The sequence below is a fragment of the Debaryomyces fabryi genome (genome assembly GCF_001447935.2).
Source record: "Debaryomyces fabryi strain CBS 789 chromosome Unknown contig00004, whole genome shotgun sequence".
In the NCBI taxonomy this organism is placed as follows: domain Eukaryota; kingdom Fungi; phylum Ascomycota; class Pichiomycetes; order Serinales; family Debaryomycetaceae; genus Debaryomyces; species Debaryomyces fabryi.
In genome coordinates, this window is record NW_015385430.1 from 58,240 (window position 1) to 83,017 (window position 24,778).

The 24,778-nt window shown below is 34.6% G+C and overlaps 10 protein-coding genes across 10 annotated transcripts; 5 read left to right on the plus strand and 5 right to left on the minus strand.

The window, feature by feature from the left end:
* Positions 1-42: 42 nt before the first annotated feature.
* AC631_00328 (uncharacterized protein) lies at positions 43-3,039 on the minus strand (the record flags this gene model as incomplete). Its single annotated transcript, XM_015609158.1, has 1 exon — positions 43-3,039. One exon carries the CDS (start codon positions 3,037-3,039, stop codon positions 43-45), a length of 2,997 nt encoding a protein of 998 aa, XP_015469975.1.
* A 134-nt stretch (positions 3,040-3,173) lies between these two features.
* AC631_00329 (uncharacterized protein) lies at positions 3,174-9,278 on the minus strand (the record flags this gene model as incomplete). Its single annotated transcript, XM_015609159.1, has 1 exon — positions 3,174-9,278. The coding sequence occupies one exon, from the start codon at positions 9,276-9,278 to the stop codon at positions 3,174-3,176; it is 6,105 nt and encodes a 2,034-aa protein (XP_015469976.1).
* A 582-nt stretch (positions 9,279-9,860) lies between these two features.
* On the plus strand, positions 9,861-10,910 carry AC631_00330 (uncharacterized protein; the record flags this gene model as incomplete). The annotated part of the gene is made up of 1 exon (XM_015609160.1): positions 9,861-10,910. The coding sequence occupies one exon, from the start codon at positions 9,861-9,863 to the stop codon at positions 10,908-10,910; it is 1,050 nt and encodes a 349-aa protein (XP_015469977.1).
* A 132-nt stretch (positions 10,911-11,042) lies between these two features.
* AC631_00331 (uncharacterized protein) lies at positions 11,043-12,422 on the minus strand (the record flags this gene model as incomplete). The annotated part of the gene is made up of 1 exon (XM_015609161.1): positions 11,043-12,422. The coding sequence occupies one exon, from the start codon at positions 12,420-12,422 to the stop codon at positions 11,043-11,045; it is 1,380 nt and encodes a 459-aa protein (XP_015469978.1).
* Positions 12,423-15,383: 2,961 nt separating this feature from the next.
* On the plus strand, positions 15,384-17,057 carry AC631_00332 (uncharacterized protein; the record flags this gene model as incomplete). Its single annotated transcript, XM_015609162.1, has 1 exon — positions 15,384-17,057. One exon carries the CDS (start codon positions 15,384-15,386, stop codon positions 17,055-17,057), a length of 1,674 nt encoding a protein of 557 aa, XP_015469979.1.
* A 264-nt stretch (positions 17,058-17,321) lies between these two features.
* AC631_00333 (ketopantoate reductase family protein) lies at positions 17,322-18,401 on the plus strand (the record flags this gene model as incomplete). The annotated part of the gene is made up of 1 exon (XM_015609163.1): positions 17,322-18,401. The coding sequence occupies one exon, from the start codon at positions 17,322-17,324 to the stop codon at positions 18,399-18,401; it is 1,080 nt and encodes a 359-aa protein (XP_015469980.1).
* Positions 18,402-18,575: 174 nt separating this feature from the next.
* Positions 18,576-18,884, minus strand: AC631_00334 (uncharacterized protein; the record flags this gene model as incomplete). The annotated part of the gene is made up of 1 exon (XM_015609164.1): positions 18,576-18,884. One exon carries the CDS (start codon positions 18,882-18,884, stop codon positions 18,576-18,578), a length of 309 nt encoding a protein of 102 aa, XP_015469981.1.
* A 267-nt stretch (positions 18,885-19,151) lies between these two features.
* Positions 19,152-21,536, minus strand: AC631_00335 (uncharacterized protein; the record flags this gene model as incomplete). The annotated part of the gene is made up of 1 exon (XM_015609165.1): positions 19,152-21,536. One exon carries the CDS (start codon positions 21,534-21,536, stop codon positions 19,152-19,154), a length of 2,385 nt encoding a protein of 794 aa, XP_015469982.1.
* A 723-nt stretch (positions 21,537-22,259) lies between these two features.
* Positions 22,260-23,288, plus strand: AC631_00336 (allantoicase; the record flags this gene model as incomplete). The annotated part of the gene is made up of 1 exon (XM_015609166.1): positions 22,260-23,288. One exon carries the CDS (start codon positions 22,260-22,262, stop codon positions 23,286-23,288), a length of 1,029 nt encoding a protein of 342 aa, XP_015469983.1.
* A 269-nt stretch (positions 23,289-23,557) lies between these two features.
* On the plus strand, positions 23,558-24,565 carry AC631_00337 (protein-lysine N-methyltransferase; the record flags this gene model as incomplete). The annotated part of the gene is made up of 1 exon (XM_015609167.1): positions 23,558-24,565. One exon carries the CDS (start codon positions 23,558-23,560, stop codon positions 24,563-24,565), a length of 1,008 nt encoding a protein of 335 aa, XP_015469984.1.
* Positions 24,566-24,778: the final 213 nt, after the last annotated feature.

A 24,778-nucleotide genomic window follows, 5' to 3' on the forward strand; every position in this document is an offset into this window, starting at 1 on the left:
TGCAAAAGCTACGACATCTTAAATAAATGGGCTGTTTAATTGTTATGCTTTGCCCAAAATCTTTGAGTATTGTAATTCCACTTCATGTATTAATTTCTGCAAGCTGACAATACCCAATTGATGCGTAGCATTAGGAAATTTGTTCCTATGTAATCCAAACCATTCCAATGGTGGAGTTGCATTTCCCAATTCCTTTAGCTGGGGTGCCTCTATAATAGGGGGTGCTAGTGGCGAGTAGCTGAATTTCGAATCACTTGAAACTTTCTTTAAAGTATCATTAATGGCTTGATCAATCTCGTTCGTTGGATCTTCAGCATTAAACGATTTAGACGCAGATGATAGCTTTCTATCTTTTGCAAATATATCCTCCTTAAATCCAATATTCACAGAGGATGTAAGTTGATTGTTGCCCTTTTTATATTCGGTACGTGATGCAAAGGCATTCTTGTGGATTGAATACATTTCACGAATAAAAATAATTGAACCTAAATTCCATCTAATATCAACCGATTTTCCGAATGATGATTGATATAAATACTCTATAAGATTAGACCGATATTTTTGAAAGGTTCTCATAGAAATTTTGAAAGATGGGAAAACAAATATTGTACCGCCAGCAGCCTTACGAGCATACCCAACAAACTCATTAACGCTGCACCGACTTATGAAGTCTTCCAGCATTATACTAGCTATCGATAAAGAAACGTTTAAATCATTAAATTGTATATCCAATTGATTGGATATACCTTTACTGTACTCATTTTGTTGAAAATTGGCTATGGATTCATCCAAGGTTATAACGAGGACCTTTGAATCGCTAAATGATGACGGATAAACATGAATAAGTAAGTTACCTGCTATGACTTCTATCTTGGTCTCCAATTTCTTCACTGTCTCTAAAATCTCATTGCTTGCAGTTCTCTTGAAACCAGCATTTCCAATACTCTTTCCCCTTGAAGAATCTCTCAATGTTTCTTTGTATGACGTTCTGTTTTCCTGTATCATCCGAATTATTGCATTATATATATCCAACACGTTAGAAGCCGCCAATGAAGTTATATAAAACTCTGCATTGTCGAACTTAGTAGTAACAAATAAGTGATCTTTCGATGTATTTAGTTCGTTCTTTTTATTAAAAATATCAATCGAGTACTTTTGAATATTAGCAATAGCAAAAACATGATAATCAAAGGACAATTTGAGTTGTAAGCTCTCGATCCCTCCTGAAACCAATATCAATGGAACATCCAAAGTTGTTTGATTATTATTTTTCCATGTAATCGCAGTATGTAAAAATATACTATTAATATTCAAAACACCACTTAATCTTCCTTCTGCTAATAACATAATCGAATTTACTCCTAACTTTAATTCCTGTGTCCAATCTGTGGATTTCTTGGAAACAACCCATATTCTATCAGATTTTAGCTTAAAATTGCCTAATGATTGGCCAAAATCCATTCTCAAGGAAACATTGAATATCATAAAGGTTAAAAACCAAGGAAGGGCATAAGTCGTTGAAACTTCTTTAAACCGAGAAGATATATTCTTATTTGCAGCTAACTCAGATGTCTTATTAGTTTGAAGTACCCCTTCTCTATGACCGCCTATATCTGAGTGCGATTCTGATTTAGATTTTGGGAACCATATATCTTTAAATAAGTTCAAGTCTTGGAACTGTTTAACATTGATGTAGGCTTCGACATCCGTGAATGAGCCGGAGCATAATATATTCAAAACCTTTTCCATTTTTACAGAGCTTGTTAGCAAAATCCGTTCCAACCCAATCGACCCACTCACCTCTCTCGAATATATATGCTGAAGGGATGCCGATATAGAATCAAACTGGACTGCTGCTGTAATTGAAGGTATTTCATTAGGACCGGTATTTATTTGCATATATATGCCATCTATCCCAACTACTGTCGCAACCTTCGCTGTTGGTTCACAACTTAATGCTAGCTTTTGTCTTTCAATTCTAACACCTATATGAATGTCAAAATCATTTAACAGGTCACCAAAATCAAAATCTTTAGTTGACTCATACGTAGTTTTCTTTGCCACCTTTGAATTATCCAAATTTGTCTTACGCATCATTTTTTTAATACCTTGTGCAATATCCATTATAACAGGCATGCATGAAGAATATAGGGTATTATCAGAAGAAGACGTGAGAATTTCACTCTTGATAACATGTTTTTTATTTGCGTTCTTTTGATGCTTATACATCGTAGCTATTTTAACAGCCGGTGAATGAAGAAACAATGATGGTGGATTCAGGTCGTCGTTATCTCTTAAGCGATATAGCAAAACGTTCGATCCAGCAAATGTAGCAATAATTTCTATTGTTGCAAATGCAGATTTGAATGATTGTATATAATCTCCCTTGGAATCTGAAGTCTTTGGTTCGTTTTGAACAATATTTGGTTTTACTCTTTGGCTGAAAATCTTTTGAACCTTAGATACCGATGCCACTGTATGTTCCAATATTACTATCGAATCTGAAAGAAATTTGACATCTAATTCATCACCATTCATTATTATGCGCATATTCCTATGATCTTCAACACCATCAATGGTGTATATTAATTGCATGTTAGGTAAGGATGCACGATTCAAATTTTCTTTTTCAGAAGCAGTACTATAAAAGTTGGAAGAACGAAATCCATTTGCAACCGAAAGATACGCATCTATCAATGTGAATTTACCTAGACTATCTTCCACAACTGCAAAAAATCGTTCTGCACCCAAAATAATTCCAGGATAATCCTTGTGTGATTCTCCAAATAGCCAGCCAATACAAAAGTTATAACTTAATACATGTATAGCTGAAAACAGAAATAACCAACTTTCTAAATTAGACTTTTTGGAGGAACCCAAATCTTTCTTGTTTGTTTCGTTTCTACCAATTTTGAAGATTTTTAATGCAGCAGTGGCTAGTTTATCAACAATACTGCCTAATTTAAAAATTAGTTGAGGACTCAAGCAAACTCTGCAATACTGAGATTCGATTTGAAGAGACAGCATTTCTTTAGACATTTCGTTGTCATTGCAAACTTTAACAGAAAGATTTACGTCCAAAACGTTAGATAATCCAACAGGTACTGATCTGTCAATAATAGAAACCCTTGTTGTGGGTATGAGCAAATTACCAAATAAAGGAACAACTGAACCTATATTATTTCCATTTGAATAATATTTTCAAAGTTATAAATACCTAATGAAAAATTCTCTAGCTCAACGGCTATCTTGGATGTATCTACAAAGGTCGAAAACCCAATATAATCGTTGGTGAACTTTGATCTAAGCACAAACCTTTCAAAACTCTTCTTAAGATTTATATTGCTATCATCTGAATTTGAGCTCTCCTTGCACGCATCTTTCTTGATGACTATATTTAGACGTTTAATCTTGCTTTCCACGAGGTCTAAGTTAGCCGCCACGACTTCTATGGATTTGATTATTTTAGGTATAAAAACTTTGGTATAGCCCAAGCTAGATGAAGTGGATATGACATACTTCTCATCTATTAGGCTGAATTTAATAGAATTAAGTATTTGTGAATTCTCAAATTCTATAATCGATGTCTTGTTGATACTAGAGCCAAACGTTAATTTTTGTACGAAAGATTCGAAAAGCGATATTCCTTCCGCTAAGTGCCATGATAAATGAATATCATCTACAATTCCCTTTAACTTCAAAGGATGGATTATATCAATAAACCAATGAAGTTCATTGACATGAAATTCTATGGAAACACTTCCTATTTTTTCAAATAAATATCTGCTCTCTTCAGACACTTTATCAGAAGCATCGCTCACTTTTCTCGAATCACTATAGTCCAAAAATGTTTCTTTGAGAAATTCTCCGTCATTATCAAGCATGTACTTCAAAGAATCGCATAATGTATCATTTTGATCTAAAAGATTAAAATTACATTTGCCAATAGATGTATCAATAATTTTAACCCCATTTCTTAAAGTCCCAAAGTTTGCAGCTTCTAAACCAAAACTTTCAAATTCTATCGAAGCAAGCTTGTTCTCATTCACTGATAAAGCAAAATCAAATGTACCTGCAACGACCGACAAGCTGAAGGGTATCATGTCTGATATTTCCTTAAGAGCAAAAACTTGGCCCGAACTTGAAAACAGTGATGAACAAAGTTCAATGGAAGTATACGGAAATGATATTCTTTGCAGAGATTCATTTACATTCGAAATAAACTCCAAACTAATATTATTGGATCCTTGAATAGATTCACTCTTAGATACCTTATTCTCACATTGCTCATTATTTGACCTCAGGGACATCTTTCTTAGTAAAGGAGAATACAAAGATAAGGCCAAGGGTGAAATCTTACTTTTGTAGGATTCCAAGTTAAATAAAATACTGCAATGTAATATCGACTCGATAATTCCCAAGTTCATATTAGTCAAATCCTTGAACCTTTCTAATGAATGTGAATACGTTGTGGTTAATTCATGGAAATCTATGAAGTCTGCATCATTCTCGGCGCCCATTAATGTAATATTAATATCATTTAAATGTATTTTAAAATCAGTATCATGATGATTCTCTATTTTATCTTCTTGTCTTTTAGAGAATATAAAATTGAAAAAGTAACTCCTTCGAATATCATCAACTTCCCAACTTCTCCACTGAGAAAATATGTCCAAGACTTCATCGTATGCATCATCAGGTGCTTCCCATTCAAAGTTTTTAAATAGCTGATCCTGATCGTTAAGCCAATTCTCAGGTAAGTGGTCAAAGATATGACGTAAACGTGTCATAACCTTCCAACTATCAAAAAATCTAATATGATCATTTTGGGACCTCAATACAGATGCCGGCTTAGTCAATACTCCTGGATCATGATCAATATGAAAATCTCTTCCTGCCGTGGAAATTTTGTAGACTAACTCAGAGACACTTTTATTATTAGCATTCGACAACCTTTTAAAGTCTGATAAAGCAGGACCAATTCTATCGACTATTGACATACAATAATCAAAAAGCCATTCGAACTGCGGTTCGTCAATTACTAGATCAGTATTCTCAACATCAAAGGAACATACTAAATTGTCACCACTATCAATCGTCTGCCAAAATTCTATGTTTTTAATACCCAAACTTAACGGAGAAGTAAATTCAGATGGTCTAGAAACAGAAAGAAGAGCCTCCTTTAAATGAAATGCTGTCACAAATTCAGATTCTTTCGTCATAATTCGGTCATTAGTATCTCTCTTAATTGTATGTGATATCGCTAGAGATGGTTCTGTAATATTCAAGTTTATATTAGGCACTTTTGGGGAAGTACCAAATACTTCCAGTGGATCAGATACTTCAAAGTCTCCAACCTTCAAGTTAATTTCTTGGGTTACAAATCTGATGTTATCTACCAATGATGGGGAACTAATTAAAAGTTTTAGTTTCTGTATCACATCAACGTGTAGATCATCAATCAATTTGGTCAAAGAATAGTCATTAAAAGACCTTGCAAGTTTGTACATATAAAATAAGGACTGAGGTGTGAAAAATGCCATGATTTCACCAAAGTCGAATATTAGGTTATCAATTTTAAATTTGGAATCCTTTTCATAGTCCGGTGAATATTCATGAATACTATAAGAAGTTAACGGAGCCATTTTTCCAAATGTTGTGCAATCATCATCCCATGTCAGTGAAAAGCTTCCACTGCTATTTCTGTAATCGAAGCTTGGTGCATAAACAGAGTGATTATCACCCTCTATCTCGTCGTGAGATGCTTTATTCAAAGGATAAGAGGCATCAACTAAAGTCAATGAGGTCATAATGCATCCATAAGCGTCATTATAAACATCATCTCTTTCATATTCATCCAAAACAAATGGACAACGGTGATACGGAGCATCATTGGTTCTAATATGTTCTTGTTGCAACTTCTTAAATTCTGAAGATTTTTCTTTTTGCATGATATTATCCGCAACAAGAGATGTTTCAAGAAACCCTAACAATTTTGACTCACCTTCAGCTTTGGAAACTATTTTGAATATTATCAGTGGTATAGATGCTGAAAGCCTCTCTGAGTACCTATCATTAGCCAAGTCGTTAAATGATAGTAGAATTGAATCCAAATCTATTGAAAATAATGAACATTCTTCAGAATGTTTCTCTGGTTTTAAATTAATCAGAGCATGCGGACATCTAAACGAAAAATTACCAGCATTTGGAATAAAAGGGAATTCGGGATTTAATCCGTTTTCCAAATCTTTAAATCCAAACGCAAAGCTGCGAAGTGAGGTCATAATCGCCAGGATAAAAAAGCCATCACTATCTATATTGATTATTTCAGTAGCAAAATCCCATTTAGAATAGTAAGTGACTTCTTTTGGTGGTAATCCAAACATTCTATGTGTATGGATAGTAAGACCGTCAATGGATGCATCCTGATTCTCTCCCAAAAATAATTCCGTATATTTTGGAATATTAAAAATAATCTCATCATTACCTTTTCCATCAACGTATGTCAAAGATATGGGCGAAAAGTCAGCCTGCAAATCAGAATAATAGTTCGTAAATCGAATATCAATGTCAAATGAATCAAACCTTAGGCCAACATGAGAGGAACAATCATGCAAATAATACGGCAATAATAACAATCCATGTCTAACCTGAAACATAAATAGTATATCCACATCATTGACTGACTTGATCATTTTCCAGTAGTTTAGATGTGACCTCCTAGAGGCAACACTATCAGGTTCGTCTGATAAGTCTTGTGAAGACCTTTCTTCAGCCTGTGACATTGTTTGCGACGAATTAGCCAATTCATTTGTATATTCTTCAAATGTTTTGAAATGCATATGATCTCCTAGATAATTCTCTCTTATGACGAACAAATACCTCACAACAAATCCATAGAATTTTAGAGTCACGAAGTCACCAAGAACTTTGATTACAACATGATTAGATGTGTTAATTTCAACCTCACTAAAATAGGTGTAAGAACCATTGATTGTGAAGTCACTGCTTTTACCTATTACATTGGATTTCATGAAAGCATTTGCTGTGTGCCATTGAGGCGTGTCGAGTATAAATTTAGTGAATGAAGTGTTTATGTTGTAATCGATAGTTGTCGACTTTGAAAATTGTCCATAAAGTGGAATTGATACTTCACAACTCAAATCATCACCTTGAAAAGAAAGATACTTGTTGCTACTGAAATCCAAAGGATTATTAATGATATTATTATCATTGACATTCAAGTAAAGTTTGTAGGTATTCAACTTCCAATTTATATGATAATGAAATGGCCTAAACAACTCATAAGGAAGCGGAGGGCCAGATGCAAAGTCAGTGAAAATATCTGAAATTAACATTGTATGTTCTCTGAGAAAAAACAATTTCCCGTTATCACTGATATTATCGAAAATCCAATCACATTTGCCATTCCATTTTAACGGAAATCCAACTTTGCAGTCAATGCTATGTTTATCAGCCATGAACAATATATCATGATTCACAGATGATCTCATTTCAAAGGAGTGGAAAACAGCTTTCAATTCATTATTCCAACCATTGTCTCTGGAAGCCACATATGAATTAAAAAAATTAATATTGGATCCCTCTTTCATATTTAGTTCAAGCCAGCCAAATGGTCTACTAACCTTACCTGCTTGATTATGTACATTAGTCGAATTTTGGTTACGCAAGGTTTCCGTATGTTTACTGGGTTCTCTGGTTGGGACTCTAAAGATTACCTGATCTTTAACTGTTAATAAAAAATTGAACCCATTATAGCCTCTAACTTTACCCGGAATATTATGTTCTTCATTTGGCTTCGAGTCGCGAGCTAATGTTGGAAAAAACATAGACTGTAATGGAGCTCTTTGTCTATCAGCCCAAGGTCCGTAATGGATGGTTGCCATTGACAACTCCATATCTACACCAAATTCTGGATCCTTCATCTCTGTTTTTGACAAATTGGAATTCAAAGGAGTTATACCAGGGCAATCATAGTAATACGACATCCTTGTACAAGATGAATCTAAAATCAAACTATATTTAGCGTATTCCTCATCTGTATTAATATATCCTAAAAAGTCCTGTCCCTCTGCCAGGTCACCAAGATATCGTCTTAGACCTTTCCATTGCTGAAAATGGGTATCATCGTCACCCTTAGTTCGTTTCTTATTCCTGCTAAACGGCTTTTTTATTAGATAACTTATCGAATTGACAGCCTGATTAAAACGATACCATTGCTCGTATTTCTTCTTATTATTTGCATTTTGTTTTTTATTCCTATTACCCACTGGAGAGTAGTTTGGAAAATCATTAGGGCTGGAATATTTGAATTTGTCGTATGTAATATTAGGCTTCATAGAAATCTGAAATCGTTCAAAATTAAAATTGTAAAAAAATCTATAATTGTCAAGAACACAAGGTGCCTGAGAAACATCAACAATGGCATTTCCCATTTTATAAGATGCAACTAATATAGAGGGCGTCGTAATATTACCCAATACAATAGCCCCCCTCTTGATTCTAATATGGACAGGTAAAACTTTCAAAAAGAAATACAAAGAAAACTGTTTATTAGAAGCAGCATTCCCACAGATATTTCCTCCCTCTTTTGGAGGAATTGAAGCAGAAGACGTTTTGCTGTCTCCATTGGACATGTTTTCCTTCGATGACGAACTGTTGGAATTGTTTGTCTGTATATTTTGATGATATTCTTCATCCGAATCATTTCTGTTATTTCTTAAGAGTTCTTTCTCGTCTCCTTCCGCTGTCTTCTCGTGTTCCTTCAATATGTCCATCATGTTGTCGTAAGCGGGAGTTCGGTTATACATAAAGATTTCCAAGCCATCTAGTAATAATGTAAACCTAGCCAGAAGTTTTTCATTTTCTTCTCGTGTAGTCTGAATCAGCTCAGAATTATTTTCACTGAAGTAGTATTCAGAAACCCTTGTTAATTTAGAGATCCAGTATCTCCAAGTAAAGTTAACTTGTAGCACTGATATTGTTTGGTCGACCGTTGTTATGGTTAAATTCTTTGCTAATATACGCCCTCCTAGAAGAGATATTCGCAACGATTCGACATTAATCCTCACTTCGTACTTCTTCCATATTATCCATTTGAGTGCTAGTGAACACACAAATCCAACCAATCTTCCAAAATAGAAGACAAATGCAAGTCCCAAGATAAGCGCCAAAATCCAATCCACTAAGTATATCCAACTTGAGTTATGATCAATAGTGCTATTTGCTACTGATATAAACGTTGACTGGAACGCCATATTGAAATGTTTGTGCTTCTGTTTCTTATCTCTGATGTCTTCTTAACGGTTTATAAATTATACAGAAATCAAAATTATGTCTTAATGCTTATATGAAGGATCTGAGAGGCAGTATCTTTTTTTGATATTACACTCTTCGCTATTTGGAATAACCATCCTACTCTGAAAGGAACAGGAATTGCGAACTAAGTAGTAGTTAGTGACTAAATTGCTTCATATGAACCGTTTTTCTAGATTTATAGAGTTGTTCAATCAATTTTGGTCTCAATAATTATCAGAAATTACACTTCTCGTTTAATTTTAAATATTACCTACGATAATAAAGTTTAATCTTCTATGTGTGTATTATACTTCACCACTATCAATGATACCTTTTCTGAACAGTTTATATAGTAGAATCCAGTCTAATAAAAGCTGCTAGCTTCATTATGGAACCATATACAAAATTTAATAATATTACACAAAAACGTGTTTGTTTACTCTTAAATGATAACGAAGAAAATATAAACAAATGAACCTATTTCTATCAAACCTTTTTATTCACAAGTCAACGTATAATTGCTGAGTGGTATATATTTCACTATGCTGTATCATAACATAAGGTTTTCTGATAAAGAAAATGCTTTGAAACAAAATCAAGTTAATAATTCGAAGTCAAACGCCTTGACCACAAAATCAAGGAATATACCTAGTAATTCAGAAAATGCCTTCAACATTCGATCCAATGCTAAGCAAATAAATCAGACAGCTGGAAATAGGGGTCCTATAGCGAGGGTTCCATTGGGTGGCAAAGATCAAAATAAGGCCATTCCTTCATTGCTGAGGTCGCAATCGAGCTTGAATGCTGGAGAAAACAAGCAGCAAAGAAAGAAAATATTACTCCCAAAAGCGCCTTCTTTATCAAAAGCCAACTCTTCGTTGGGATTTGTTCATCGTAGTAACCCATCCACAGGTGAAAGCTCATATAAACCACAACAGAACAACAAAAAGCTAGCAGATATTAATAAAAGTATTTTCAGCCTGGATAATGCACAAAGGTCTAAAGAATTAGTACAACCCCAAGATACGGACTCCTTGAAAAAACATATAACGGATGCCCCGACTACACCTATAGGATCACCTTCGCTTCCATCCACAATCACTCCGAAGACCCAGTTGCTTGATGCATCAAATATACCACACCGGGATTTAAATCGAAATAATGTAGATCCAATTAAACGGGACATCAAGAAAAGCATAAAAATTAGTGAACAGAATCAACAAGCTGAGATCAAGAAATCCTTTCAAATACATCAAGATTTGATTGAAGATGAAGACAGTATAGAATACGCGCCAATTAAAGGTCCATCTGTACCTTACAGGCCAGATGACATGGATTCATTGACAGAAACGGATCTAGAACTTTTCTCGAAGCCAAATGGAATTACGTTAACCGAACAGAATGAACATGAATACCCTGAGATATATAAGAACGAAATGGATTTGAATTTCCAAGAAATAAACCTTGATGATCCAAGGAATTTTTCGTTCGAATACGATGAGCAAGGCATTGAAGCTGATGAAAAGGTTGACGAAGATACGAAGAATATTGGATTAAATGTAGATGAATTAAATGATTTGTTGGACTTTTAAATATTATATATAATTACTACCCCTTCAATTCTATTGACTAATTTTTTCCAATATTCTTTAATTTGCATTATATTATTAATACACATCAATCTTATTTACATAAATGTTCTCTTAATTTATATACATATCTATCTATTGTTGAGAGCATTCTGGTTGGGCACCACCAAAATCGTCATGGGTGCCATAGTATTCTTCATGAGTATCCTCTTCGGGTCTATCTTCAGGATAATCAGGTAATACATTTTCACGAGCAATTGTAAAATCAGTGATCAATTCAATATTAGCTTCAGGTAATGAGCTTTCATCAATAGTTTGCTTCTCTGTATCCCTTTTATTTTGTAAATCATTAGGTAATAAATTTTTAATCTTTAGTATATCATTTTTCTCTAAATACCAATTATCCGGAGGAAATTCGATATCCATTTCGATATACAAATCACCCCTTTTACCAGCAGATGAACTGAACCAACTACTTTTCTTTGGATCATTCTTCACAGGCATACCTTCATTTTTAATTTTGATATAGTCACCAGGTCTTATGACTTTACCTTTAGGTGTAGAAACTTGTATTCCTCTACCATCTAAATGTTTCACAAGCACCTTAGAAAAACCGCATAATGAATCGGCTAATGGAATTTTATACTTTGCAAATAAATCGTCACCCTTTCTAGTGAAAACCGCATGTTCCTTACAGTGAAAAGTCATTATAACGTCACCAGTTTCCTTTCCTGGGTATTCGTCTGACTCTTTCGTCAAAACTATGGATTCACCACTCTTAGAACCTTTCAATATTTCAAACTCCAATATTTTGGTTTCGTCTATAACTCTTTTACCGACACATTTTTTACATTTATCCTTGGACCGGTAAATTTTACCTATACCATGACAAGTTTCACATTCAATATAATCCTGAGTAACTAACCCAGGGCCAACCCTACGGATCTTACGAACTGTACCTTCACCCTCACAGACTCCACATTTCTTCATAGCTGCATTCTTTTTGGCCCCACTACCTTTACAATGGGTACATATAATATCTCTAGTTGAAGTAGTTCTAATTACCTTCCCTTTAAATAAATCTTCGAGTGTCACATCAACTTCTAATTCTGCATCCTTTGTACGAGGTTTAGATCTGCTTCTTCCAGGACCACCAGGTGGACCACCTGCTCCCCCCATGTTATTGAAGAAATTGTAGAAATCATTTGCAGAAAAATCTTGCTGTGCTCCTCCGTAAAAATCTTCAAATGGGTTACCATTGAAATCAAATCCTTCACCACCAGTTCTCCTTCCATCAGTAGTTCCATATGTATCGTACTCTTGACGTCTAGATTCGTCTATCAAGACTTCATAGGCATGAGATACTTCTTTAAATCTTATCTCAGATTGCTCTCTGTCTTCTTCCGTAGCCTTATCTGGATGATACTTTAATGCTAACTTCCTATACGCTTTCTTAATTTCTGCGTTCGATGCACTTACATCAACTTCTAAGATTTCATATAAATCCAGAGTCATATCTTTTTCAATTATTTCAACGTTATTTCAAGCCAGATTCTTTGGCAAAGTTTAACTTACGCTAAATAAATAACTTTATGTATAAGATTGTGTTGCCATCAAATGTATTACTAGCCATGTATGTGAGAAAATTTGGTAGCGGCTTCTTCGAATTCAAGTATATCCTGCATGTGGTCCTTTATGTTGCAATCTACTATTGGATCTACATAGGAACTATATGAGTCAACAGTTTTTATTCCAGATGACATAGGACATATACTTGTTACAATCGATGTAACCTATATCTCTTTCCTTATTATTTCGTTAAATAAGTCTTCATTTCAAACTTAAGGCATCTCAAACAAAATTGTGTATATAATTTTTTTGCAAGAAAACAGGTAGTTATGAAAACATACTGAATGCGATTAAGTTAAAGTATGATATATATGCTTGTTTAAGATATACCATCTGCAATACGTTGTTGGACCAATCTAGCTAAGAATCAGGTTAAAAAAAAGTGATTGATTCAAAAAAAAAATGGCGACACGAGCAGGGTTCGAACCTGCGCGGGCAGAGCCCAAAGGAACCTGCATCCTTCGCCTTAACCACTCGGCCATCGTATCGTCTAATGGCCTTTTCAGACAAAAGTAGGCTATATATACTAATTTTTCAATTCTAACTACCTATCATTTTTAATAATAAGAAAGAAAGCGGCCTAGGTTTAACTGGAATTGGCCTATGTGTTAAAGAATGTTTGATCAGAATTTTCCTGAATAATTTATTCCGTGGGTTAACATCCATTGGAAATCCGCTTCAGAATCATCGAAAGAAAGCAGCAACATAGAACTTAGTCTGGAAAGTCTATTTAGAATTTTAAACTATCAGCACAAAGACGCATTAAGTATAAGTTAGAAAAGGTTAATAATATATACATAGCAATACATAATATAATTATTTAATTTTACAAAATTTAATCATTTTAAGAATTTAATGCACTAATATGTAAATTGCACCAAAAAAATGTTGATCTCACTTTCTAGACGGTTTTTTAAGACAATCCTATTTAATTCAAAATTAATTAGCTCAATGTTAATATCTTAAAGTATTACATTTATTACTATTATCTGTTAATTATCCATTCAAAATGACTTATAAGAGTATGTTGAGGTATTTAGAAAGGCTACAATTTGCATGACATTACTAACTCACAGTTAACGATAAATTTCCAGTCAATATCGCGTTACAGTATATTCCATTTTCCAAAGATAAGGAGGAAATTATAGCATGTTCCAATCCAACAAGCTTCAACTTAGAAAAAGAACTTCCTGGGAAAAAAATTGTAATAACTTCAGCGATCGGAGCATTTACTCCTCCATGTACAGAAAATCACTTGCCCACATATTTGGTTAACATTAAAAAATTTAAGTCCAAGGGAGTTGACAAAATTATCGTTCTTACCGACAATGATCCGTTTGTTAATAGTGCTTGGGGCAAAGCATTGGGATATAAGGATGAGGAAAACTATGTAATTTTCGCAACTGATCCAAATGCTGAATTGTCGAAGAATTTGGGCAAAGAATTTATTGCGGACATGACCAAAGATGGTTTTGGTGTCAGAACAAGTAGGTATGCGGCTATTGTAGATAACGGGATAATCAAGTACTTGAAAAGTGAAAACGGTACCGGCTTTACTTCTACAACTAATGCTAATGACTTGCTTGAAAAGCTTAATTGAGAATCATTTATTTAATATTTATGAAATTATATGATATAAAATTGCTTCTGGGTGTTAGGCAATCTCTCCCACAATGTGAAAGAAGTATTGCTTAGGTATATACGGCCTATACTAATATATGACTTGACTTAAATGTATATTTGCTGCTTATTGTATATAGGAAAATGCGGGTAACGTATAGAATATTCAGGGGTTCAGAATCACCTGAATCGACCGACTCAAATGGACACTGTTTTCTAAGGACAAGTAGGCTATTTCCTTACAATTATACGCAGACTATATAATATAAAATGGTACGTTTGGCACACAATAAATAGCGTTTAAGGAGAATTAAACAGCATGGATTGATTGATTAATTGGAAAATTCACTAATTGAAGAATCCTATATTGATTACGATTCGCCTTAGCTCTAATGCTACGCAGAAGATACTAACGCATTTATAGTCCAGATCAGGGTATGTTGAAATGTTTTTAATTCCAACACATTAACATGAACCTCTACTAACATCAATTCTAGTGTTGCCGTTGCAGACGAATCATTAACTGCCTTCAATGATTTGAAGTTAGGTAAGAAGTACAAGTTTATTATTTTTGCTTTAAACGACCAAAAAACCGAAATTGTTGTTGAAGAAACCTCAACTAACACTGATTACGATGCATTCTTAGAAAAGTTACCAGAAAATGAATGTAAATACGCTATTTACGATTTTGAATACGAAATCGGTGGTGGTGAAGGTAAGAGATCCAAAATTGTGTTCTTCACATGGTCCCCTGATACCGCCCCAATCAAGTCTAAGATGATTTACGCCTCTTCAAAGGACGCTTTAAGAAGAGCATTGAACGGTGTTTCTTCTGATGTCCAAGGTACTGACTTTTCCGAAGTTGCCTATGAATCTGTTTTAGACAGAGTTAGTAAGGGTGCTGGTTCTCATTAAACGATTTATGTTAATTTATGATACAGCATAGTTCAGAACCTTTCTAGCTTCGCAATACTACTATATATCTCTATATAATGTACATTTATATACTAATAGGTTCGAATATTTGTAGGAGTAGCTTGGTCGTGTCTCATATTAATCTATGAGATTTTCGACACTTGCGGAATCAGGAATTTAAAAATTATTGTTTATGGGAAAGAGAGCAAAAAAACCTCCCCAAATAGAGTATAAGAAATCGTACCAAATCTAAGGGAAATAATTTATAGCCAGGCGGTGGAAATAATTTAGCATAAGTATCGATCTTCTAGGATGCCTCCAGCTAAGCTTCCAAGAGCTACATTAGAGCAAAAAATCCAGATTTTGGATTTTTACCATCGCTCGAACAGACCACAACTGGAAACGGTTGATAGATATAAAAATGAAATTTCAATTTCGACGTCATCGTTTAGTGAGTGGCTTAAGAATGAGGATGAGTTAAGAGATAGGCTAAACCAAGCGGGAACGCCGTTTTCAAAGAATAGCAGAAGGAAGGTTAAATTCAAATATGAAAAGATTAACCATGCCATGGACTTGCTCGTACAACAGAAATTAGAACGACATGAACCAATTAACGAGCCAATTTTGAGAGAATACTGGTCAATATATGCCCATCAGTTTGGGGTAGAGGACCCCAAGCGGTTGGTGGGGTTTAGTCATGGGTGGTTGAGTCAGTTCAAAAAGAGGCATGGTTTGAACAAGAAAAAGATGAGCGGGAACATAAGTTTAGCGAACGAAACGAATAGCACAGGAGCTAATAGCACAGTTGGACGTGAAGAGAATGGCCACTCCGAAGAAAGAGGTTCGATTAATGAAGACGTCTACGATTTGAATTTTACGAAGAATTCAACTAGCTCCAATAATGATACGTCTGATCCAGAGGACAACCCTACGGATGAATTTTCCTCGAATGCTACTAATTCTAATGGTACATATGATTTAATGAACCCACAACTGTCAGGTAATACCAGCACAAATAACAACAATCCCAATACCCAATTCCGCCAACAAGGAATGTCCTTCAATGACGGTGACTCAAATATCAACTTTTCGAATTATGCATTATACCAACAACAGGTCCCTCAGAGACAGGGACCTTACCAAATGAACGCAAACACAACGAGAAAGGATCAAGTTACAAATAACCAAGCATCGTTTGATTATCAGCAACAATTAAGAGCACATTATGAAAAACAGAAACAGCACTACGAACAGCAGCAACAGCAGCAACAGCAACAACAGCAACAACAGCAACAACAGCAACAACAACAACAACAACAGCAACAGCAACAACAACAGGTGCAAGCCCAAGTTCATGAAGCACAATCACAAGCAACTCAAGTTCAAGCAGCACAAGCCCAGGCACAGCAACAAAGACTTACCAGGTCGAATACGAGAAATATTAGTAGCTCGAATACTATTCCAAATGCCGTACCAAATCCATCAGCCCAACAGGAGCCAGAAGCAGGGCTGAACATAAATGCATCGGATATTGAACGGTTTATCTATATGTTTGCCGACAGATTTTTTCATGACCGTCAATACGAATATCCTCAAACGGTTAAGATTTTTCAAGAGTTCAAGAATTCATTCTTTAATGAAAGAATCATAAACTTGAAATCTATGCAGCAGCAAATGATGCAGCAGGCAGCTGTACAGCATCATGTTCAAGCACATCAACAGGCACAAAAGCAACAGCATCAACAAAACCATCAGCACCTGCAAATCTCCGGGATCGATGATTTCTTCTTACGAGCAGCGGCTGTCGCATCACAGGACCAACTAACTGATAATAACTCCAATCCACAAAGAGCACCTGATCCAATAAATGATTCAATGGGGAGATTACTGAGAAAGAGAGTTTTATCGAATAATTCAAGTAGTGTGCCTACGGAAACGGCTATTGAAAATAAGAGATGGGATAATGATAAAAATCTGCTAAACTAATACATGCAAGTCCACAGGGTATGAATGGCTAATTAAATATTTGTTCATACTACAGGCTTGATTATTGTTAAAAATAATCTATAAATTGTATAAAATGTATAATGTATTTTACTATGTATGTTCAAAATTGAATAGAGCCTTTCAGTTCTTATCGTATCCAAAACAGGCAACTAAACGCGAGAAGACAGATAGTTTTCAAAAACTATAAATGTGGAGATAAAGTACGAAGAAATACATATATTACAAATTAAATAATGTCATATTATGATTAAGATACTTTCAATTGGATTAGGAGGAGTTGGTGTGGTGACAAGCTATATTTTGCAAAATTTCAATCCTGAAGTTGAGATAACTGCAATTATTAGGTCAGACTACGACCATGTCATGAAGTCAGGGTATACCATTTCATCTATTGATTATGGAGGAAGAAGAGAAAATGATGATCCTAACGAGGCAGATAATACGATTAAGGGGTTTAGGCCTAAGAATATTGTTAAAAAATTAGCAGATGCTACCAAATTCGGACCTTTTGATTATATTGTAGTTGCAACCAAAGTTGTTCCAAAAGAAAAAGATAACGTATGGGAACAGGTTGAACAACTTCCAGGGTTATTAAAAGACAAGAAAGGGACATCAATCGTGCTTATTCAAAATGGAATCGACCCTGAAAGATTCTGGGAGGGATTGAAAGATAAGGCTATTTTTATTAGTGGCGTATCATATATCAGTTCTGTGAATCATAAAGGAACAGTTACCCAATATGGACACGATGATAACAATTTTGGATTGATTTATGAGAACGATAATCCAGAATCACTTGAGGAATTCTTGGGATTGTATACCAATGACTTTAATAGTGTAGGCCTTGACTCAAATGTTAGATTGACTAGGTGGAAAAAATTACTTTACAACGCTTCTTTCAACACAGTCTGCTGCCTTACAGATATGGATATAGGAAAAATTTTTGATCTCAAGGATAGCATGGGAATAATAGATAACCTAGTTCGTCCATTAATGAAGGAAATTCAATATGTTGCAAATTATGACCTTAAAAAGAATTACCCCAATCATAAAGATGAAAGTGTGACAGATGATGACGTTGGATTTATTATTACAGCTACCGAAGATACAGATGCTAAGAATAATTACCAACCTTCGATGTTGGTCGATTCTCGAAATGGTAGAAATATTGAGCTTGAAGTTATTTTAGGAAATGTGATTAAGATTCATAAACTGAATACGAATGGGGATATGAAGTCAGAAATCCCTTACTTAAATATGATGTACTATCTTTTATCTTTGGTACAATATCGTTTGAGTGACAATCAAAAGAATTCAAAATAATGGAGTTTTATTTATAAATAGTGTTATAATTTTACCATAAGTTATATATTAACACGAATATATGAATAATTACTGTACAAGAAGATTATCATCGATTGACCCGTATTTTCAACGATAGGGTCGTCTATCAACGGTATATATTGAAACGTGTAATTTTAGCAGGCCTTGAAAGTATCAAGTTATAGTCTCTGATACATCGTGGAACTTAGATATTTCCACTGTAACTTTCGGTTTCACTTCAGAATCGTTTTTATCACAATTTGCACAATTCTTACATTTGTTTATACCATCTTCTATTATTATTTCATTTCTTTGATTACAAGGTTCTTTCTCATTATCCTCGTATTGCGTTTGAAAGTGTTTTCTGGCCGTAACTATACGTTTTGCTAATTTATGGTTACCCCTCCGTTCAGAATCCGAATTCGCTTTACTACTGATATTGGCATTGGCATTTGTGACACCAGAACCGACATTTAATTCCATTTTGTAGATTCTTTAAGGATAATTCACTTCGTTTAAATCCTTATATATGAGAAGAATATTAGGATAGAAAGTTGAAAAAGGCTTTTAAAATTTGTTGTTTTCAGGAACTAAACAAGTGAACTGAGAAGTGGTTCCACTTTTCCATTCGCAGCTAATGCGGTGGCCGACTCGATTTAGTATGAGACCGAGATTTTACGTAATGAATAGTATAAAATGCTTGAGTGAGCTCTATTATATAAATAGTCTATATATCGTCTAATTCGTAATCTAGAGATTATGATTTTGGTTTGTACATCTCAAACCAATAATCAATATACCAATAGCAATTGATAAAAATTTGTATTTTAAACCATCATCAACGGATTCATTTCTTGCGTGTGATTTCTTTGGTTTATTGTAATTACCTGTAATAAGATATTTCAATTGATTAAAAATAGGAGGGCTTGCAACCTCTTCTGACATTGTTGAATCAGCTGAAATATCTTCCCAATTATCATCCTCTTCTGTGTAATTTTCATGGCAATCACCGTCATCTTCATCATAACCATAATATGACGTATTAAACGATGAATCATAATCATTATTCCTGAATATTTGAGATTTATATTTTTTAACACCATGGTTGTCTTTTGGAGCAAATATTTCATCATCCTCTAAATCGTCAGTCTCGAAGCTATTAGATAATACTCTTTTACTGAATTTGTCATTATGCTTCATAAAGCCATAATCATCTTCGTCATCCTTGTCAATACTATTAATAAAATCACTAGTAAATTTAAAACGATCTTCATCTTGTTCCGGTATTATCTTGAATGGTAATAAGCTTTTTGTCAAAATACCCACTACGTTATTATCATAATTATATTTTCTAGATAATATAGGGTTGACTGAGACGGACCTTAGAACTCGTTTCTTGTGAATTAGCAAGTCTCTTGATTTCTCAATCAATTTTGCATCTGAGTATTCTATCTTGCGATTGAAGTTTCTTAAACTTGTGGTAGACTGTTTATGTGATAATTTCTTAATGTTTTTCTTTTGCTTCTGCAACTCAAATCCAATGTAAGATAGCAATTTTTCATTATGCAATTTTAAGGAATGCAATTCGAACTTCAATTTCATAATCTCTTGTTTTGTCATATCGTTAGTCATAATGTTGTGATCAATGAGTAAGCTTGATTTGGAAGATCCTGTAGTATTTAACGAACTTCTATTTGAAGGAATGTTGTTGTAACCATTTAATTTATTAAACGTCGAATTTCTAACCGATTTACCATCGATATGTGCGATCGACTCAGGTAATTCTTCAATGCTTTCAAATTTATTATTGTTTTGAGATAATGTGGAGTTAGTATTACTATTGTAATATTTTTCAGGTCCCGAGGCGCTTCTTAAAGTCAGCTCAAGTGGTTCAAATTCCACCTTAATAGGTAAAATATCATGCGAATTGTATCGAGAATGATTCGGCTTCGAATTCGAATACCTTCTCTTAGTGGAGTTATTTATTGAATTATCCATATTAAAATATGATGTATTATTCGCAGTCAATTTCAATGGCGACAAAATAAAATCGTCATTTGAATCGAGATGGGAATTGTGCTTCAATGTAGCAGGTAATGATTGGCGTTTTAATTCTTTTGAATCTGGGTCAGGAGAAGCGGGAAACTTAAAGTTCAATTCAGGTTCCAAGATTGGAATCCTTTCTTTTTGGGTATTGTTATTAGGGAATACAAAATTGTTCGCAATTTTCAACGACTCATCCTGTTTGATTGGAGATGATGATGTAAATTGGCCATTCATATCATCTGCTAAATAACTTAGTATTTGTGAATCTTGATTTTCGTCAAGCTCCAAATCAGAATTATTTACGTCAGATTCATCACTTAGATTATTCATCGTGTGGGCATAGGTATCCATATGAATTACGCTATCAGCAAATTCGTGGCAGTGGTTTGATGCGTTTGAATTATCAAGCTTGCTATCATTCTTGTCAATATCATTTTCAGCATCCGGGTTCAATAAATCATTTTGCTTAGTTAAATACTCTATTTGATCAATAAGGACTAGTTTAGAGTTTTGTTCCAACTCGTAATTGCTCTGCAAAATCTTGAATTGCTTCAGTAACGTATTATATTTATCCAATAGTTCGTCATCAATTTTGTCAAATTGTTCCTCCTCAAGTCTCTTGCTATTCAATTCGTTAGTCATCTTGTTGATTTTCAACTGCAAATCATCAATTAGCTCTTTATAATAAAAGATCTCTTGTTCATATAACTCCTTGTTCTTATTGTGATCATTTTCAATATGCTTTAGTAAGGTCTCATACTTATTTATTGTGGCAGACTGCTCTCGATTCATCTGTACCTTGCATTGCAATTCTTGTTCAATCTGTTCATATTCACTCAACAAATTATTGTATTTTAACAACAAGTCGGCATATCCCCGTTCTAACTTATTATAGTTCTGTGTCAACGTAACCAACTTTTGTTGTCTAATTGGACTCACTTCGCCTTTACTGGGCGATCCAATATTTCCTTTGTTTTTGTTAGTCCCATTAAGCGAGTTTGTAGAATTCTTGCTACTCAATGGCCGAGTGGGAGTGCTGGGCTGAACATTCGCTATAACAGAGTTATCATTCTCTTTAGAATCATCCATAATTCCTTGATTATTTCTATGTTTACAGTCGGATCAACTGGAATCTACCTGTCTTTTGTATTCTAACTTAAGTTCAATGTTGGTTAAAAGAGCGTAATATAGTTGGTATGGACTTGTCAATCTTGTTTCTATCTGAGAACTGTAACAGCTCAATGTTCACTTCTTGTAAGAGTGTTTATTGGAACCGTTTATGGTCTTTGTTTTCTTTTTGTTGTTTTTTTTTGAGAATTAGTACCCAGATTACGTAATAAATGTAAACGAACTATTATGAAACATTATATTTCACTTACTTCCGCATTAAGAAATCTAAATATAACAGCAATGTTTCAGACATTACTTCCTGTTCAGGCAATCTACCAATAGCAGAGATAAGGAACCTCGCTTTACTCCGAGCTTGTTGTTTCTTGATGCAGTTCGAGAGGAGTCATTATCGCTAAGTTGATCCCAATCGGATTAGGTGGGATTATGCAAATGCAAGGTGTGTTCAACCCACATATATAATCGTCTCGAGTCAATTGCTTAAATTTAGCGTACTTGCTGGTAAAAGTGAAAAATTAGTTTAATTCTTATCCTGATTCTATACATAGTATATATAAAGTATAAGAAAAGCTGAATATCTTTACAGATACGATAACGAAACAACAGCATATTCATATAACAAAAATCCAAGATTACACATATTAACATTTTTCTTTAGTATACTATTACACTAGTTTATTTAATATGGTTAAGGTTTTATCGCAAAAAGAATTTCAGGAGCAAATTGTTACCCAATACACGGATGTAATTGGAGAAAAGTTAGGTGGTAAGGTGTTGAAATTTTCAGATGAATGGTTCGCGGAAGCAGCCAACTTGATCAAACCCAAGGCACCAATTTTTGATGCTAACAAGTTTGTTCCGGCAGGAAAGTGGTACGATGGATGGGAAACACGCAGACACAACGTCGAAGAAGCGGATTACGTTATAATCAAGATGGGAGTGGCATCTGCAAAATTGATAGGATGCGAAATCGACACTGCATTCTTCAACGGTAACCATGCTCCACATATTTCTGTAGAGGCCGTTTCATTGAACGATGATGATAGCATTGAGTCGCTTCCTGATTCCAAATGGGAATCTGTGATTGAGAAAACTGAATGTGGACCTTCGCAGAAGCACTTTTTTGTTAGAGATGCGCTCACCAAGACCAATTATACCCATGCCAGATTGAGAATGTATCCAGATGGAGGAATTGCGAGGTTCAGATTGTACGGGTCTGTTGTTCCAATCCTTCCTACTGACTCTTCAACTGTTTTGGATATGGCATCAGTCCTTAATGGTGGTGTTGCCATTGACAGATCTGATCAGCACTTTGGAACTGCCGATAATTTGTTGTTGCCCGGAAGAGGACATGACATGTCTGATGGTTGGGAAACAAAGAGATCGAGAGAACCGGGTCATGTAGATTGGGTAGTCATTAGGTTGGGTGCTTCAACGAAGATCAGCAGTGTTCTTGTTGATACTCTTCACTTTAGAGGTAACTTCCCCCAAAAGATTAATGTAAAGGCCATAAAGGTTACCAATGATAAGGATGTACCAAGCTTTGACAGTGATAAATGGGACTTGTTGGTTGATGATTCAAAGACAGGACCAGATAAAGAACTCGAATTCAAGGTAACTGGAGATAAAGTTTACTCACATGTTTTGTTTACTATTATTCCAGACGGTGGTGTTAAAAGAGTAAGAGTATTTGGGAATATCGTTTCGAACTAAATAATACAGAGATTGTTCGCCTTGCACGTCATATAGCTTATGCTTACCAAAACAAAAAATAAAATAAAACTGTAAACTAATCAAGAGGAATATATATCATAAATATGAATATAATCATCGCCAATTTAGCCTGTAGACCGAAATAAATCCAATAATCAGAAAGCTGCGTAAAGTTATACAAGATTTTGATGAGCTTCGCAGCATAAAATTTAAATTCGCATCTAAACTCATTTCAGTAGTTAAGGTAAGAACCTTTTCTTCACATACCAATGTCAAGAACAATAACGTATTCAAAGTTGGTGTCATGTTTAAACCAGAGAGTACCGATATTTGATTTTATGAATCCTCCAAATGATATTTCAGGAATTTTAGATGATGAAATCCAGTATAGACTATTGCCCCAATTAATAGCATTAATAGCTATCAATCCATACTATATCAAATTCTTCCTAAAAAAATATATTCATACGTTAGAATCATCAAATAATGAAGTGGTGGAAGATATCTATGAATTATATTGCAGTGAAGCTATTTTAAACGCTGTCGAAATGAGCCCAAATGAAGCTGACACTATTCTGTATCCTATAGGTGGTTTCAAGAATGAAATTGTACCAAATAATGGATTGGTAGTAATTAAGGAGACTCCAAAGGTGATTTCGGGCAATGGTACTACAGGATTAAGGACATGGGAAGCAGCTCTATACTTAGCAAACTATTTGAATTCTAACCCAATAGAATTTAAAAACAAAAGTATCTGTGAATTAGGTACCGGTACCGGGTTAGTAGGGATAGCATTAGCTAAGTACTATCATAATGAGATTTACCCTATACGTGAAATCATATTCACGGATGGTGACGCATCTCTAATTGAAAACTTGAGTAAGACTTTCCAACTTAATGGTTTGGTAATTGACTCTAGAATTAAGACACAACAGCTACTTTGGGGAACAACGAATCCAAACAATTCAGATTTTATCCAGGCCCCCCCTTCAGCTGACTACGTTGTTGCTGCTGACGTTACATACGACTCTTCAATTCTTCCACAGTTAAGCTCGACAATCAACGACTTTTTTAATAATGGTACGAAAATGGCTATTATTGCTGCAACTGTGAGAAACGAAGAGACTTTGGAAGACTGGGAAGAGGAATTACAGAAATGGTTTGCAGGAAACTTCAGAGTTATAGAAAAATGTGATCAACCGGCGTTGATTGAAAGTAATTGTTGGTTCAAGTACACCACGCCAGAAATAAGAATTTATGAAATTACTCCACATTAATACGATACACACAACTCACAACAACTACTTCAGGCGTTAATAGAACCTCTTATAGATAGCTTAGAAATAGATATTCACTCTTACTAGTAATGTAAGAAATATATTTCGTGCACATACCAATAAATCTTCATTAGTTTTAATTGGACAAAACGAGACAACCGAGTCCCGAACAAAATTGAAATACTACTGAAGTTGAATTACAAGTTTTGTAAA